Raw genomic sequence first — 12,972 nt, forward strand, 5'->3', positions numbered from 1 at the left:
CTTCTAAATGGCAAAAAATACAGTTGGAACAGTTTTTGTTTGGATTGCATATGTCACACATTGCTGTTGCTTCTACATAAAACCATATAAAAAAGGACATTTACAGATACTTTAATACACCTGCTTTTCAACAAGGAGAATTTATCAGTAACAGCTGAGTCCCATAAACATCTTGTTGTCTTGTTGAAAGCGTGCCAGGCCATTCAGCCTTTAAATCTTGTGCATGTGGGTTTCTTAACAGCTTTGTGTACAGGCTATATTAGTTAAAAGGAACAGTGTGACCCTGTTTATACCAGGCAATAACAGGTGTCTCAGGTGATCCAATCACAAGTGGACAGCCGAGACACGTTGCCATTCGCACCTGTCTTTATTATGCATCTCAAGCTGGCCACTTCTGTTCAGATTTCATTGCTGCCTATGTCACTTCTGCTAGAAATCCAAAGGGCCCTGTGCACAGGTATCACGTCAGGCAAGCGCCAGATTTGTTTTTAGTGTGGGCTAGAGCTGAGAACTAAAAAAAATGTTTCAAGAACTAATATACATGTGTCGGCTATATGAATTATGATTACTCCAACCACATACATCAAGTGGTTTGATTGATTAGATCACAATGAGTCTTGGTGGCTGTTAACACTTGTATTTAGCACTGTCCACTTGTGATTGGATCACCTGAGATGCAGATGCTGTTTTAGTTTGTGATGAAGGTAGATTGTGCATCCCAGGTTCACTTATGTTTGTAATGTAAACATTTTATCCCACGATCATTCAAAAAAAGCATTTTTCCCTCACTATGTCTGAAAATGTGTGATCACTTTTGCCATAAACTTACATCTACAGTCAAAAAAAATGGTCAGTGCAGTGATGAAAAGGCTAACCATGAAATGGACCTAAATTATTCCAATTAGACCTGCCACTTATGACAGAGCTGCTTGAATTGGTAGCTGATATCCACAAGTGTCTGTTGTGCACTAAGAGCACAGAGAGAGCAATAGAGACAGTCCATTAAAAATTAGTCTGATAAAAGATAAAAAGTCCACTATCATTAGTCCCCAATTTTGCTTCCTCACTTCACATTAGCGTAGAGTCCAGAGCTTATATAATTAGACTGGAAGACAGTGTTTTCACTGGGCTCATTGTAGGCTGTCCAGATTAGCCAATGACAGTGCCAGTACACCAGTATCTTGTGGGAGAAAAGATCTTTGTGTCTGTGTTTTTCTTGCTATCAGTGTCTTCACTCACTGGCTGTCTCTCTCTCACTCGCTCCGTTTCTGACTCTCTTTCATTCTCTTACAAATATTTTATGCGCGGATTAACTCAAAGCCATGTGGACTATACCACGCGTTGGCACCCATCTTCTTACTGGGACACAGACACACACAAAAAAATCATCCCTTGCATGCATCAACTCAGAGGAGATGTAGGCTACTGTTATTTAGTGCAGTTTCAGAGCAGGCACATGGAAAATATGGTTTAGAAAAAGACAAGGCTGTGAGTATTCGGGCACCTTTGCCTTATTGAAACAGATGTTTTATGGTGAACAGAATGAGTTTACAATACAGGGACTATTAAGATTGTGTCACATAGTCACTGTTTGTACGACATCTCAAATAGGATTCTAAGTGGATGATTTTGGCATTAGAATCACAACACAAATGCCACAACACTCAAACTACCTCAATAGCTCTCTCTATTCTCCAAGGTGATTTCCAACACTCTCCTGAGGTAGTGCAATTTTCCTGGAGTAGTCTGTTCCACGGTCTCAATTATCTACTTGGTGGCAGACGGAGAACATTTAAACCGCGATGCAGTGTGCGCTTTTGTCTCAGCTAATTGTTGACCGCGGGGACGTGTGCCGCCACGGCTGTCGGTGCAGAGATTTGCATCTGTTGTACCTGACGGAGGCTGCTTCTGACCTTCAGAATAGATTTGTTTTTTGTTTTTGCAGCCATACAGTTTCATTGAGTGGGCCGGCTTTCTTTGTGAGATGACAAAAGCGTTGTTCAGTCAGAACAAATGAGCCTGTCCCCCTCCCGTCTTACCCCCCTCTCTCCCTTTGTTGTTATTTGCATTAGGAATCAGTCTGCTCATTCCTCCCGAGGCCATCCCCAGAGGAAAGATCTATGAGATTTATCTCACTGTTCAGAGGAAGGAAGATTTAAGGTGGGTCTCTTTAACACTGCCTAACTGGCAGTCTTCCCTGGATGCCACTAGGCTGTTTGTTTTGATGCTCTACTGTTCCATTAGGAAAGGCTTAAGAGTCTGTGCCAGTACTGTGGAGGAGGGACGTAAATAAATAACGTAGCCTTTTACCAGGATGTGCGCTGTTTAAGTTAAATGAATCATTTGGAAAACACTGTTTATCTGGCTTGCTGCATTCAAGTCTCTAAAGGCACAGTCATTGTAGCATGCTGTGATAGTAACATTCTTACTCAGTCATCACAACTCGGTCCAGCTAATCAGTATGTCAAGCAAGCCTTCATTATTTTCTTCTACAGCTGCTTGATAATTTACAGAGGTGACAGTATCATATCCTGCTTACAAGAGACCAGTAAATTCTCACTAATAACTCTGAGTAAAACCACTTTTTTATGATCCATTCCTCCCTCTCTCTCTCTCTCTCTCTCTCCCTCTCCCTCTCTCCCTCTCTCTCTCTCTCTCCCTCTCTCTCTCTCTCTCTCTCTCTCTCTCTCTCTCTCTCCCTGATGTAGGTTACCTCTCGCTGGCTGCCAGACCCTGCTGAGCCCCGTTGTGAGTTGTGGCCCTCCGGGGGTGGTTTTGAGCCGGCCAGTTATCCTAAGCATGGACCACTGCTCTGACGCATGCCTCGATAACTGGGCCGTCCGCCTCAAGAAGCAGAGCTACGAGGGCGCTTGGGAGGTAAGACAATAAAACAACACCAGCACAAATCCTCTAGAGAAAAACAAAGTTGCCACCTAGTAAAGTCTTCCTGAACTCACCGAGAGCTTTCCTTGGAGAAGCAGAAACATGTTTAGCAGTGATTTGAAGCTCGCACTAGGAAGCACTCAATGTTGTATAGTGAAGGTAATTCTGGTCCGGCACTCAGCCACTCCATAGGGCTTAATTATATTGACCGTCAGGTGTTTTCTCATTGGGCTAGAACAAAACCCTGGAAGCAATGGCTCTCTCAGTTCAAGAGTTGCTAAGCCACATGATTCTCAAACAGAAATTCTCTAAGTAAATTACTGATCCTCAAAATACTCTTCTGAGTGCTCCTTGACCATTTTTGACCGCTGCTTCCAATTACAGAGTTCCCTCCCCATTTTTCAATCCGTGAAATTTGAAAGTAACCAGACCTGCAGACTTCAGTTGAATGGAGTTGGACAGAACATTTTGGTGTCTACATAGACACATATGCACATACGCACAAACAAACGCAGTTTGAGGCAGTATACCAATCTCAACAATCCAGAGAGATTGGAAAGGGTACTGGTGGGCTTTGGAGTGTTAGTAGGTCTTCTTTCATGTTCGATATTGTGCATAAATTATTCAGCCTCCCCGTGTGTGGCGGCGGTTGGGTGTCTGTGGGATGGATTGGCCTGTCTAAGGCAGAGGTTAGACCAGCACTTTTAATCATCGGCCAGACCAAATATAGCCCAACAGCCTGACTGCATGGCCACCACAGGAAGAAGTGCCAGGTGGACAAGAAAGGGAGAGTGGAAACAACTACAGTGTATGATGGTAGGGAAAGAAGAAAGAGAGGAGACAAAGAGGGAAAGGCATAGCAGACAAGCGGGTAATGTAGACCTAGAGGAATGCTTAGCAGGAGAGGGAGATGTAAGGAGAGAAAGGCATAAAGAGAGATAGTGAAAATGGATAACGGCCATGCATAAGCAGGAGAAAGAGAAATGAAATGCTCATAGAGTGAGCGCTCAGTGGCGTAATTGAGCCACCTCACTCTCTGCTACACTTCGAAGAAATATTAAGATGATGAAAAAGTGAGACTCCATTGTGGTTGCATAGTAAATGAATTGTGTCAATACTAATTCTATTGATGTAGATGGTGTCTGGTTGAATCGATCCTAGAGGAGCTCGCTGTGCATTTGGCAGGCAAAATGCTCTCTTCAGCCTGATTGGCTAATGGGAAGAGTCAGTCAACTGGCATGATGGGATTTTAGAGAAAATGTTGTCACCTTGGGTCCAATTTGTCCCCATCAAATTAGCCTGGAGAGCAGTGGAATTATCTCATAAAACTATCCTGTACTGTGAGGGGATGGGGTATTTTTGCAAGTCTGTCATCTTTATTAGAGGCGCAAGTTGTGATATAGCACAAGAAAAATGCAAGACGCTGCTTCTCTGGCATGTTAAATTATGTCCTTTTTTCATTTGCAAATTAAAGTACCAATTACAACTCATACTGCCTGTTAGCGTTTTTTAACACCATCAGGCAACGGTGTTGTTTTTCAGATAAATTGGCAAGTTGTTTTCACCTTTCTTAACAAATCTCTAAGGCTGAAGGAAATTCTGTAAATTCCAATAATCCAATATTTACAGCACCTACACAGTCTTTTCTTTCCCTAGAATCATCTATTCTTGCCAGGAATCCATGCGAGTCTCCTTTCATGTCAATTGAGTACCTCGTTCATGCATTATTAAGTAAATTGATGGCGTTCTATAGGATGTGTGTCTTTGTATGAGAGAATGTGTGTCTTTATGTCAGTATAGACTAAGCATACTGCAGTGAAAAGGAAATTTGAGACAAGAACAAAGTATTCCCTTTTTTTTCCTGATCTGAACTCTTACCAAGAATTTTATGTAATGCAGGAGGAATAGGTTTTGGGGGGGCTTTGCTGCAGCTACTTTCCTTACAACCATTTTACAAACACACATACACATAGGTTACCCAGGAAAACACATTACCCTTCCCTCCTACATAAATTGGGTTCTTGACCTTCCATCCACACCTTCTCCACCCACCCCACCCCCTCACCTTTTCCAGGATGTCCTGCTGATGGGGGAGGAGCTGGTGTCTGAGCCCTATTACTGCCAGCTTGAGGCCGAGACGTGCCGGCTGTTCTCGGAGCAGCTGGGCACCTTCGCCCTAGTGGGAGAGTCCCTGCATATGGGTGCTGCCAAGCGCCTGAGGCTGGTGCTCTTCTCTGACGCTTACTGCTCCACGCTGGAGTACAACATCAGGGTCTACTGCATGGATGACACGCAGGACGTCTTCAAGGTAAATTGTGACAAATGTAGCTCTACCTGTTATTCAGTTTGGCTGACAGTTTCTCAGCCCAAGATTGCACGGATCAGCCGGTTTTGCCTCAGCTGAGTGATAGGTAGACTATTATGTATAATAGCATTGTCTGTTACATTGTAAAGTAAGTAGAAATCAGCGCAGGCATACAGAGGTTAGGCATAGCTATGGTAAATTGAACAATATTGCAGGCCTGATTACACCCTGTGCAGTTCAAGGATGTATGATTTGTGTAGTTGATGTCGTCCCATGAGTCCACTGAAACTATGTATACATCCAGGTTAATCATGGTATAGAATCACTGCAGGTGTTTTTGTGTGCATGCCTACAGAGATGTTTATTTCCTTTCATGCTGTCAGTTGTTCTGCCTGGCTGCCATGGGCCAAGAAGTTTCTCATCACTTTGTTCAACACCATATTTCGCTTCTCCTTTTTTGCTCTCCACATGGACAGAGTATAATCAGGCACTAATGCCTTCCTCCCCTCCCCGGAGGACTGCCTCTGAGTAGCCTGTTAAGATTTCATTTGCATGGTTAATTAGTAAATTAAAAGGAGAGCCTGTCCCAATCTTTTCCCAGCAACCCCCATGCTCTCTCTTTTCTCTCCGCACCTCTCTTTCTCTCTCCAAGCTGTTCCTCTTCGTCTGACACCACCCACAGCCACAAGTACCACTTCCCACTCGAGTCCACTTTTGCCGGCTGTAATGGCTGACCTCCTTGTACAGATGTTCATCGCCAGTACAATCTATGGATGGCTGTAGGTCATAAACAATGGAAGGCGGTGGGGGCTCGGGCTGAAATTAGAACTCTCACATTCAGGGAGCTGAAGACGAGATGAAAACTGTGCATAAGCTCTAGCTTTGGGGGTGGGAATTACTGAAACCTCTCCTTGCATACATCTGTGTTTCTGTGGTTTAGTTCTGCTATCTTACTCTGTTTCTGACAGCTACTGCATGATAAAAGTCATGCTATGGAAAATTGCTGGTATTCAACTCTGTTCTAATAAAAAAATTAAATTTAAATGTAGCAGCATTGAACGTGGAGCTCTGCAGAGGATGTGCTCTTTTTGCAGATTTGTTTGCTCGATATCACAGCCGTTGGAATGACCTTGTGTGTCCTTTGTTAGGAGGAAGGCTGCTGTTGCACAAAAACTCTCTCTCTCTCTCTCTCTCTCTCTCTCTCTCTCTCTCTCTCTCTCTCTCTCTTTCTCTCTCTCTCTCTCTCTCTCTCTCTCTCTCTGTCTCTCTGTCTCTCTCTCTCTCTGTCTCTCTCTCTCTCTCTCTCTCTCTCTGGCCTGCTCTTGTTCTGCTATTCTCCCACTCTCTTAGCCAGGAAAAGGACATCGGAGCTTTTTGACTCCAGCACTTGTGCTGCCATACTCTGCGGCTCCCTTGACACCCTTGAGTGCATTAGCTCTCCATCTCTCACACAACCTGGTCCTGTGGTAAGCCACAGCATCTCCAGGGTTTTGTAGTTTTTAGTGAGTGATTTAGAATGTGGCCCACAGTGTTTAGTAATCTTGACTTCACACTGCTCTTGGTGCTGTTATGGAGGGAGCAGTTCATTTAGCAAGTACATTAACCACTTTGAGTGGAGATTAAACTTCCCTGGAGAGGTTCAGCCTAATCACTAATCACTATCTTTAAAATGCACCATTTATGATTAGACTTTCACTATGACTACCATTAGTGTTAATTGTAGTGTGTAACATTGCTGGAGCAGTAGTTGCTGTTACAGTGTGAGTGACACAGCAGCTTTTTTATATTTGTGTTGATGTACAGTGGTACACCTTCAATATATGTGAATTCTATGACAGCATTTGCAGCCTACTAAGGCACTGCACCTCGATATTCAGACAAGGAGTCAACTCTCCATGCATTAAACAGGCTGTACTTTTGTTCAGAGACAAGGCATTTCTCTGAATTTTCTGTTGCCTGTTCAGTGGCAGGAAGAACTAGAGCCAAAAGAGATGCTGATATTTTCACTCCTAACACTTCGCTGGCTGTCAGTTTTCTCTGACAAGCCTCCATCAGCGAGAATGACATACACATACGTATATATATGTATAAACACCCACAAAGATGTACATACACACACACACACACTCACACACGCATGCTTTCTACACTCATGCACGCTGTACCATGCAATCTCTTATCTCCCAATTACAGCAGATTAGAACCAATGTATTGTCTTTGATCCTAAGTGAGCAGGGGCTCTGGGGAAAGAGTGACATTTCCGTCTGATGCCTGCCGTATGTTTGCAGGGCTCTGCCGGGACCAATTAAGTTAATATTTAATGTATGTCCCACTCTTGATGGGCCCAGCCAAGGCTGGCACAGGAGCAGAGGAGACATGATCGGGGTTTGGTAGCACCCTCACTGTGCACTTGCTTGTTCTCAGCTAGACCTGTGGGAGATCATCACTGATGTTCTGCCATCCCACAACTGATTGAAACACCTGCAGTTAACCAAGCCTCCAGCTCGGCACAGATATAGACCTGAAACCAAAATTTAATTAAACTGGAAGGGGTTGGAATACAGTGCAGCTACTTTTTTATATTTAGCTATGATATTCATAAGCTGTCAGCTTTTAGTATGAAGGATACAATTCCCAGTGTATTTGCCACTGAGCATAATCCACATTTGAACAGTGTAACAATAACAAAATATCCTGGTGTTTATTGATAACTAAATGTTCTTCCTTTACACCCACATGTCTCTGTTTTGTAAGGGCAGTGTTGTTGTACAGTTTTAAAAAAAAACATAATGATTTATAAACCGCCCACTTTCTGTCAGATTTATTTTTTTACAGAGGTTGAAGCACGAGTCAGTTTTTCTGTATTGAGCAGTAGACTTTTTGAGGAACCACCATAAATAATAAAACCGTTTTTTTTCCCCATATTAACAGAATGCCTCTAGCAATGACAACCAGTTTTTGTCCAGACTGAAATATCTCTAACTATTGAATGTATTGCCATGAAATTTGGTACAAATATGTCTTAAAACCATAATTTTATTCACACATTCATATCCTTCCTGTGATTTATAGTAATAACTTGACCCCCTGATACCTTTAGTGCCATCATTAGATTCAATAAAATCTTATTATTGTAAAAATTATAGCTGTTTAATATCAGCGTGTTCACATGCTGACATTAGCGTTTTACTGAAAAGACAGCGGCACCTAAGTACAGCCTCACAAAGCTTCTCACATGGCTGTAGACTCTTTGTCTAGTGTAGTGAGTTTAAAGTGAATTTGTTAGTGTCAACTCTCCCTATACACACAGTATTGTATTTCAGACTACTGAATTTATACTTTCATCAATATTCATGTAATGAGGTCAATGTGTTTCATCTCTTGATTGTAAAAATGTATGTTTCAGTGTTAAATGAGTGTTTAATTGATGTCCTCAACTGGTAGCTCCTGGATTCATTCATAAAATCTTTGACCTCCCGCAATGATTCTTGTTTAGATTTAAAATGGCTCATAAACTGTTTATGTGCTCTCACTATGACGTTCACTTACTTGCTTCTGAGCAGTGGGCTAAATGTGAGCATTACTGAACAGAAACTTTTCTTTTATGTACAGAGGAGGGAAAACCAGTTTGTACTTAGTGTAATACAAACAGTTTTTTTCTGATCCCTCCATCAGAATACTTACTGGCAAGGAATGCTAGGAGGAAAAAAGGGAAGAGTGTGGCCCAGTAATTGCTGGCATTAAGTTAAACAAGACAGTCAGCTTTATCATTGAGCCCAGCTGAGAAATTGTTTCCATATTAAATTTCTGTGTTCCTGTGTGCTGTTTTCTCCTGTCCTGCTCTGTGATTTATCAGGCAGAATGTGCATCTTTTCCCAAGCAAACACAGTACCCATTTATAACTGAACAGACAAGTCCCTTCTATTTGTAGTTATTAATCAGAGTTGACTGTAGCGGGCACGGCCACTGGAGCTCAGACTGATAGACTCTCAGTCAGAGAGGAAAAGCCTGTCACATCCTGCTGACAAATACACAGATTTATGGAGCCCACATAGCCAGGCTACTCTCTATAAACAAATGCATTTGCCTGAAAAGAGCATCTCTGAAAATGGATCATCGCTATGAATCCTCATTTTTAAACACACAAGGACAACACATTGCAAGAGTAGAGGGGTGAGGACGAGTTTATGAGGATATTAAAACTCAATGATTCTTTGTGTATCGCTCTGTTTCAGATTACTTGTAGCTTGACTAATTAACTGATCAAACGCTGGTTATAATCCCTGTCAGAGCTGGTTAAGTTAATCAGTTTATTTCACACCAAGCCTGAACAATACATAGACAACATGTAAAAGCTTGACCTTGCTGCGAGGAATATTTTAATCTGTGGCTTTGAACCCATTCAGATCTTTTTATATATGTGCTTCTGCTAATACTTTGATTTGTTTAGAGTGTTTCTTTGCTGCTTGCGATGGCAGGCTATGTTTGCTGCAAGAGAGAGTTTGGTGCAGCCACTAACCTCTTTCTGTCAGCACCAGCCCAAAGAGATTAGCTGTATGAGTGTCTCTTGTTTCCCAGTGGAGCCCGACCCCAGTCCATCACAGTCCCAGCTCTGGTCCAAGCCGAGAGGATGAGGGGATGGGTGAGAAGTGGAGAGGGGTGGGAGACGAGTGAGGGTGGGAAGGGGGTTGAAGTCATAGAAAACTGTGGCCATGATTGCAGTAATCCTGTTATCTCTCTTGCTAAAGCTGGCCACTCTAGTGACCTGGAGACACAAATGTTAAGCTGCCTCTGTCTCTCTTCTCTCTTACTCCTTCTCTTTTCACTCCTCCCTGCTCTATCTCACTCTCTTTAGCCAGCCTCATTGAATGTCAGGGGGTGGTCTTGGCTCTGCCCGACTCTAAATTCACAGTCTTCACACACACCACAGGCTATCTTGAATTCCGTCAGAACAAAAGGGGTTTTTCTCCTGCAGCACTTGAACTTGTCGCCCATCTCATGCATCTTAATGTTTCCACAGTTGTACAGGGTCAGGGCCTCTTTAACAGAACTGCACCTTTTATCATCACTGAATGGAAACACAATTTCGCTCCGAGTTGATGATTAATATGTGATTTGATAAACTAATTCAAAACCTTGCATTGTTTTCCTACAGAAAGAGTAAATAATATGGTCAAATTTAGCTTCTCATCTATTAGCTCACTCACACTGTCATTTGTTAACAGGATAATGGGGCGTAAAGAGGGCCATTATTCTCTCAGTCCAGAACATATGCTGAAATCCTGCACAGAAACACACTCTAGTACACACATTCACAGGCAGTCAGGCACACATAAACAATATACAAGCAAGACGGTGTCATTTGAAAGCACGTACGCACACTTTAAAGGTAAAATGTTATCACCCCATGTTGTGTATTTTCCCTCAGTAAGCTCAGTGTCTCCGTCAGGTAGCAGCAGTGCCATGACTAGACCCTGTTTGATCGTAATCCTGCCATGTCAGCCTTGAACCTGACAAACTGCTAGACAGGCGACTTAGTATTCATTCTAGTACCTAGATGTTGATAATAAGATAATTGGCATTCTGCACTCTTTCTCCTGCTAGCAGCCCTATAGATCTGCTTGTATAGGTCAAAGACCCGATAAAAGTCCACAAGCCCCAATTTGCAATGCTAATGACCCCAAGCAAATAATTGTGCTTAAGAACTGTGTTAATTGAACCTCTCTGGAAGCCCTCATAATGTGCCTTTTGTCTAAGTAAGAGACATAATAGCACAGGGCTTTCAACTCTGTGGAGGATGCATTGCCCCCTGTTATTAACTCATTACATCTCAACACTTTGATTCAGAGCTGTTGTGTGACCTTCCCTCTCTGAGTAAGTGGGCCGGGAAACATCACAAGGCTCTGGCATGACAGTACAGTAAGGAGAGTATTGCAGCTAGTCGCATACAATCGGATCATTGTACATCTTTAATATTTTGTGGCATTTGGGTGAAAGGGAATAAACCAATGTAAATGCAGAAATAGGAGATAGATTATCACAGGGGCATAATATTCATGTTAACAAGAAGATAAGCAGTAAGCAAACACTGAAATTAGCAATTCGCTGAGCAAACATGGAAATTCAATTCTCGAGCTGTGTTCAGTGTGTTCAGTCAGTGGATGAGAGTTTGAGAGTACCTCAAATAATAAAAGCAGGTATGTTGTGTTGGCAATGTAATATGTGTGAGATAAACCGCTGACTAAATATGCAACTCTTTTATTAGCTTAGCAGCTCAGGAGGAACTTGTTAACCAGCCTGACACGACCAGCCTTGTTCCTATATGTTTCCTATTGGTCAGATACATGTCAATCCATCATCATCTTGATCTTGATTAGCTCATCATGCTACATTTCATCATTGCTGTGCTCTGTTAATGCGTACAGGGCAGTAACAAATGCACACGTACATAAACAATATTCTTTTTCACTACAAAGAACAAAGCCATCCCTCTAGTGTATAGACACTGATCTGCATCACTGAGCTTCAAGCCTCCCTAAACATCATCAACTACAGCAGATCAAAGTGTTCACCTGATTCTCTTTGGAACTTGCTGTTAATTTGCTTCTGACGAAATCTCTTAAATATCTATATAGTTGTCCACTCGTGTGGTTTGGATAAATCAAAGGGCTCCATTGGTTGAATGCTAAATGTAGGACTGGGTGTGTTATCCATTCTTCTAGCTCCTTCCCCACTCGCTCAATCAATCTTCCTTTTCCTTCCACGTAACCCTTTTAGTTTCTTAGTTTAGGAACTTTTTAGTTTCATAGAATTTAAGACACGTGTTGTGTTTGCAATATAATATAAGTCAATCAATTATGTTACATATGTACCAACATACAATAATATCACTTCTCCCCTTTCTAGAGAACAAAGGGTAGACTGTGTTGTCTCTTTAAAAGATTATTCTGCCTCTTTTGTTGAAAGACTTGTTCCTTTCTAAATCCTGTAAGGTAGAACAGTGTTAACATAGACCCTTTAGTAATTATTCAGTCTAATGTCATTAAGCAATTACTTTTTCTTAAATTCTCGCAGTGTTGCTTGAAGTGCTCAAACCCATAAACATTAATACCTGATACAATCCCATTAGCTTTTTTTTGTTTTTTTGTTGTTGTTTTTTCAGTTCACAGATTAGACTATGTCTAACTATGGCTCTCCCAGACCTCATTCTGAGAGTGGAGGTCTCTGCAGGTGAGACATGAGTTGGATCCACCAGTTGACCTCGAAGTGAAATGGTTTTAGAGCACCTTTCTGGATGCCTTTACATCCGTTACCCACACCCATTCTCTTGGAGACAAGTCATTTAGAGCTTTGGCACAGTGACATCTGTTGTAGTTTTCAGCATCAGACACCCCCTTCCCTTTTCCTTTCTCTTTTCAAGCGAATGCAGTGTTGTCAGACAGTTTGTCTACTGTCTTGGTACGTTCACGATGGAGTATGAGTAGCGCATCAGCCTCTGCCTGAAGCGTTGGATTCTCGGTGGAAAAAGATCCAGTGCTTGGTCTCCACATAGGCTGAGAAGGGGGTTTTGGTCAGTCTCCAGGCAGAAATGTTTTCCTGTTAGGAATGCCCAGAACTGTTTGTAGGCCCATGTGAGGCCCACAGCCCCCTTCTCCACCTGCATGTGTTGGTGTTTGTCTGGACTAAGGGATCATGATGCTTAAGCCACAGGCGATCATTCTCCCCCCCCATCCCTTGAGAAGAAAGACTCCAAAGCCATATGATGATGCATCGGCTCACACTTT

The 12,972-nt window shown here is 42.4% G+C and overlaps 1 protein-coding gene across 1 annotated transcript in view; it reads left to right on the forward strand.

Moving 5' to 3' along the window:
* Positions 1–12,972, forward strand: part of unc5a (unc-5 netrin receptor A) — a 224,078-nt gene that overhangs the window by 199,799 nt on the left and 11,307 nt on the right. The window contains exons 12-14 of the mRNA XM_053323557.1: positions 2,073–2,160; positions 2,709–2,877; positions 4,958–5,191. Coding sequence (XP_053179532.1) covers positions 2,073–2,160; positions 2,709–2,877; positions 4,958–5,191 — 491 coding nt within the window. The remainder of the gene's footprint in view (positions 1–2,072; positions 2,161–2,708; positions 2,878–4,957; positions 5,192–12,972) is intronic.

The sequence above is a fragment of the Scomber japonicus genome, chromosome 8, assembly GCF_027409825.1.
Source record: "Scomber japonicus isolate fScoJap1 chromosome 8, fScoJap1.pri, whole genome shotgun sequence".
Lineage (NCBI taxonomy): Eukaryota > Metazoa > Chordata > Actinopteri > Scombriformes > Scombridae > Scomber > Scomber japonicus.